Genomic DNA, 4855 nt, shown 5'->3' on the forward strand with positions numbered 1-4855 from the left:
TATATATATATATAATTCTTTTCTCTTCAATTTTTTACTTACAAGTAATTTTTTACATTTTAGAAATATTTTCTATCTTATTATTAGTATTTTTATTTTTAATAATTCCAAACGATATTTAATTTTATAGTAATCTTTTTATTAATATTTAATTTAAAAAATTAAATATATATAAATATTACTTTAAATTTTAAACTAACTCAGTGGGAGATATGAAAAGTTGCGTGTTGCAGTAAATTTTGACGTATATTGTATAATAAAATATACACTAAAACAAACAGTATCGTTTTTGCTCCTCCATTTGAAAAAAAAAAAAGTTGCTACAGTGAGACAAAATGGAACAAGTCACTGTTGATTTTTACTGTAACTTCACATTCTCCTTTTTATATAGTAGAGATTAGAGTTAACATTAACATTATTAAAAGTAAAATTGCAGACTTTATTTTCTCAATAAAATTCTCTAAGTACGCCCAATAAAACTTTGAAAATTCAATGACCTTAAATACAAATACGTTTTTATACATGATCCAAAGCTTATATCTTTTATGCATTTTTTTTTCTTTTTCTTTTCCGAACCTTGCTTTAGAAGGCCCCTCTTCGCTTGAACCAAATTGAACTCCTTCAACATCAATATGAACAAGGCATTTAGTTTCCAAGTGAAGTCCCTTCTCCTGTAAATTCAATTTGCTTTTCATAATCTACTAGTTTTTCTCGATTGTCTTCGTTTTCTTAGTGTTTTCAACGTTCGGAATTAGGTTCATGAGACTTTGCCTCTTTTGTGTCTTTGTAGAGACACTTCTTCTAATTGACATTTTTCGAATTTGAAATATGGCAAGATTGAGAAAAATTATAGACGAAATATTAAAACTACTGAAAAATTTGTTAACATCCTCGTCAGGATTCATTCATTCAGTGTAATTCATAATGAGTTATGTAGAAATTTAGGAATGAAAGCTATAACTGAAAGAAGCAATTGGTAAAAGAAAAATTAGAGTTGAAGATATATTTTAAAACAAAGTAGCTACTGTGTTGTAAAATTGGTTTATCACTTATCCTGTTTATAGACTCTGAATTGAATAAAAAAATTATTCAAATTTTAAAATCTGAATCGACCGTCGATTAGATGGCACCATGTCGAGAAATATAACCGCTCAATTGCAGTCTGCATGGCTACTTTAGCAGCCCTACAATAGGCTCGCCTAACCTCGACTTGCAAATCAATAAGTGGCGCACACAAGGTTTTCGTTATTCGACCTTCATTAGCAATTCACATCGTGTGTGAGTCGATTCAGTTCGGCTGGTTTGCAGGACATTAACTCGTCTCACTTAACACCCCTAACAATAACATAGTGTAAGTTGCAATTTCCAAAAAATTATACATACCGTAACATGACTTAAATGTAAGTTACAATCATTATATTTTAAATACTTTTTTATTTACATGATTTTTAAATTTGTCCCCTTTGTAGTTGTGAGATTAACCCTTAAATGCTCTTTATCCAAAAGCAATTCTACCATTTTTGTGTAAAGCCCAACAGCAATTTTGATTTTCTCGTATATAGAATGATAATATGTTTGCCAAGTTAACTTGTAGTTAGCTTGAGATTATAAGTTCCACAATGGGAAATGACAATATGATTAATTCTCTCACTATTTTGATTCTCTAGTGCATAATGAAATATTGAAGTTTAATTATTCATTTTTGTAATATAAAAAATTAAAATCTATAAATATTTGTATTGTAAGAAATTAAAAATTATTATACAATTTTCTTGTATCATATCGTCAAATTTTAAGTGATATTATCGAAAGTCTTATGCATCGCACCTTTCAATATCCTTAATAGCGAGTTACCCCAACTACCAAAATGAAAACCGAGCATTTTGTGGTTGAGAAATGCCTAATCCCGTCCTACCTTCGACATATTACCACACGTTGAGCCACAAATCGTAGATTTCGGCCAAGAAGGTTTTTACACTTTGAAGTTTGACACATTATGCAATTCATCCGGAACTAGTAGTTACCTTTCTTGCATCAAGATCCAACAAGACCCCTACGTCGAGCATATGAGATTATTGATAGAAAAAGGGATGCACAAGAAATTCCTGCAAGGATCACAACCTATATGAAGGGAAAAAAAAATTATTTAGCTTAAAGGACTTAATAAACAAAAAAAGGAACAAAATGTTTGTGTTTTGATAATCAAATGATGTCCGTACCCATTTAAATATGTAGCCATGGTCGTGTTTCCATGGATATGGAATGTTCATTCCGAAAATGGCAGCCACTAAAGAATACATAGACAAGCAGAGAGTACCAGAACTTAGGAATAGCTCCAGCTGCAGAGTAAGAAAAGAGTTTATTTAACTGTAACTCATCTTTCTTACAAACGAGTCTATTACCACAAAATTTACAACAGGATTGAACATGTTATATTTCGGAGCACGTAAGCATAGGACGAAAGCGAGTTTAATATAAAGAGATAAAGTCATCCTGCACCTGAATTAGCTGATTACGATGATTGTCCAACTGCAACAAAGGAGACAAAATTGTCAACTAGGATAAATTGTGTCATAAACATTTGACAACGATTCGGCCTGTGCTCAAGCCATTAACTCATACATACTATTCACTTTGGTAGAGTCTGCGCCCTTCTACCCATCACGAATTTATATCACGCCTACTATGATTTGAAACCTTGACCTCTACATTATGAAAGACTTAAATCGAATCCAAAGGGACGTGAAAGGAAATCCGTGAAGAATAAGATGGGTATAGACTCTCTCAAAACGGATAGTACATTTGAGTTAACGACTCAGACACATGCTCGGGTCGTTAAATGCGGATTCAAACTTCATGCAAAAGTTAGCGACTATACTAATTGAAACTATTATTCTTTAAGAATGAAGAATCATCTTCGTAACATTAATTCCGATAAACTTCGTTCTGTAATTGAATTAGTTCATATAATTGCTTAGATCAATGCCGGGATGCACCTGAATATTAATGTAGTCCTCCGTGTCATCAATGTATTCCCGCAACTGCCAGAAAAAGAGCAGCCAAAATGTCATATACGAGAACAGATTCTTTAAATTTGTTGTCCTTCAAAATCCCCGTGCAAAAGGTTTTTCTTTGGAGCAAGTAAAGAATCCTATTTTCATCACTTCTTTTTGTTTTACGTACATATAGATTATGTAGTAAATTGAAGTTAATGGTACATACCGTAGTCAACTTGTTCATCGTGCTCTCGATTTGCATAAAGTAAGCCTGCAAAATGATATTTATCGTTTATCCTTCAGCATATCCATCAAGACTAATATAAGAAAACGAAGTTACTTTTCATTCTATTAACAACCTCAAGCAACATTTCAAGTTCTTCTACATTATCCTCTGCACGAGTCGTTACTGCACTTGCTCTGCTAGTTCTGGAAATCTTTGAATGTATTGTTGGAGAGTCAGAAAACCATTTAGGAATTCCAATATCACTGAGGGGTGAAGCAGAAATCGCTGATTTCCTTGATAGATAAAGATCTGCCATGTAATCATCATCATCTAGAAGTTCTTCGAGTTCATCCCTTACCTGGAAATAGCATCGCTCTGAGGTATATGTACAGGAAGATGTTTATTACCATTTCGTTTCGAATTTTGTCTATGAGAAGCCAAAAATATGTGCAATTTAATTAATTATTCACCATTAAATTGCTTCTATAAAGATTGGATTTACGTGTTGACAGGTGTGATATTCAGAATTTGATTCTCAGAGTTAATTTCAGAGAAAGAAATGGAAATTGAGAAATTCTTTCCACCATCATTAGTGCCTCCATGAAGCAAGTAATTAATAATCGGTCTTGTAACATAGCTGATAGGGCAACATATAATGAACGATGAGTCTCACTAGAGCAGTTGTGGCTAAACGTAAAAGTTACTTCCCAGAAGTAAGGTAAGACTTGCATTTGGATAAGTTTTGTTAGTAAAATAAGTAACTTTTGCCATAACTCTCCGGCAAATACATTTACTTTGACAGACGAAAGAGAGCGAAAGAGAGGGAATGAGGATACCTTTTGTACTCGGTTGGTCAACCTTGTCATGGCACTCTTCATTTTTCGCACTCGATCCAAGTTATAACTGCTAGTCTGCATAGAATCATAGGAAGTGTCATGTTTAATTTATATAAACAACTTGAAACACACACATGCCATCAGTGTTTCAATGCTGTATAGCTCATTGAAACTTCATATCAAAACTAGCTTAAGCTTGCAAATTTTGCAATATTTGTTGCAATGAAACTTCAGTCTTAGTTCTAATATTCTAATCAATACCATGGTATATTCATAAATTATCGAAAGACAAGAATGAAAAAAACAAGCAATTTCGTCATATCATTCCTCACCTTAGCCGTTAACTCATCTAAAGCGGGATAAGCAGCAGTCTCCAATTCTCGAGTTTGTGAGTCAAGAAAACTAGATATGCCTTCTAATGCTACTTCCAGAGCTTTAAATTCAAACGGGAACTCTACATTTAGTCATTCAAACCATCAATAAGCGTTCGAATAACTTGCACTTGTAATGAACAAATTATCATCAATTTCTGCTATTTTCAGTATTCGGTTATAAGAACAGGTAAAAAACAGTATAATTAATAAGAAGAAGACGGAAATTCGCAAATAAAATTTCAGAAGACAGGGTGTACCAGTTTCTTCATCAGAGTCATCTTCGGTTTGTGCTTCAGGCAGCTCATAATCTTCTCCTTCGCCTCGGCCAATTGCCAAAGGTAATCTTCTTTGAAGTTCCTCAACAACAGGAATAACATTTTCATCAAGTGGATCGCGAATCAATACCTATTCTTGAAACATCCA

The 4855-nt window shown here is 33.0% G+C and overlaps 2 protein-coding genes across 3 annotated transcripts in view; both read right to left on the reverse strand.

Moving 5' to 3' along the window:
- Positions 1-1756: 1756 nt before the first annotated feature.
- LOC111378077 (magnesium transporter MRS2-I-like) lies at positions 1757-4849 on the reverse strand. Of its 2 annotated transcripts, XM_023001243.1 has the most exons (9): positions 4690-4849; positions 4391-4512; positions 4059-4133; positions 3356-3580; positions 3223-3267; positions 2997-3041; positions 2500-2529; positions 2220-2339; positions 1757-2121 (listed from the first exon to the last, which is right to left on the reverse strand). In XM_023001243.1, exons 3-9 carry the CDS (start codon positions 4098-4100, stop codon positions 2035-2037), a joined length of 594 nt encoding a protein of 197 aa, XP_022857011.1. In that variant the 5' UTR covers positions 4101-4133; positions 4391-4512; positions 4690-4849; the 3' UTR covers positions 1757-2034. The 2 variants fall into 2 exon arrangements, with proteins under 2 accessions (XP_022857011.1, XP_022857012.1); XM_023001244.1 differs by lacking the exons at positions 4391-4512; positions 4690-4849 and having other exon boundaries at positions 3356-3597.
- Positions 4249-4855, reverse strand: part of LOC111378087 (U3 small nucleolar RNA-associated protein 18 homolog) — a 6907-nt gene continuing 6300 nt past the window's right edge. The window contains exons 3-5 of the mRNA XM_023001256.1: positions 4690-4837; positions 4391-4512; positions 4249-4308 (exon numbers count right to left, since the gene is read on the reverse strand). Coding sequence (XP_022857024.1) covers positions 4249-4308; positions 4391-4512; positions 4690-4837 — 330 coding nt within the window. The remainder of the gene's footprint in view (positions 4309-4390; positions 4513-4689; positions 4838-4855) is intronic.

The sequence above is a fragment of the Olea europaea genome, unplaced genomic scaffold, assembly GCF_002742605.1.
Source record: "Olea europaea var. sylvestris unplaced genomic scaffold, O_europaea_v1 scaffold1765, whole genome shotgun sequence".
Taxonomy (NCBI): domain Eukaryota; kingdom Viridiplantae; phylum Streptophyta; class Magnoliopsida; order Lamiales; family Oleaceae; genus Olea; species Olea europaea.

Bases quoted from the DNA above. Each gene is read 5' to 3' on its own strand.
- LOC111378077 (XM_023001243.1), bottom strand. From the start codon at position 4,100: ATGAAGAGTGCCATGACAAGGTTGACCAACCGAGTACAAAAG. The intron at 3,268-3,355 runs GTTGTTAATAGA...ATCATTTTGCAG, and splicing joins AACTTGAAATGTTGCTTGAG to GCTTACTTTATGCAAATCGA. The intron at 3,042-3,222 runs GTATGTACCATT...TTTTTCTGGCAG, and splicing joins CGATGAACAAGTTGACTACG to TTGCGGGAATACATTGATGA.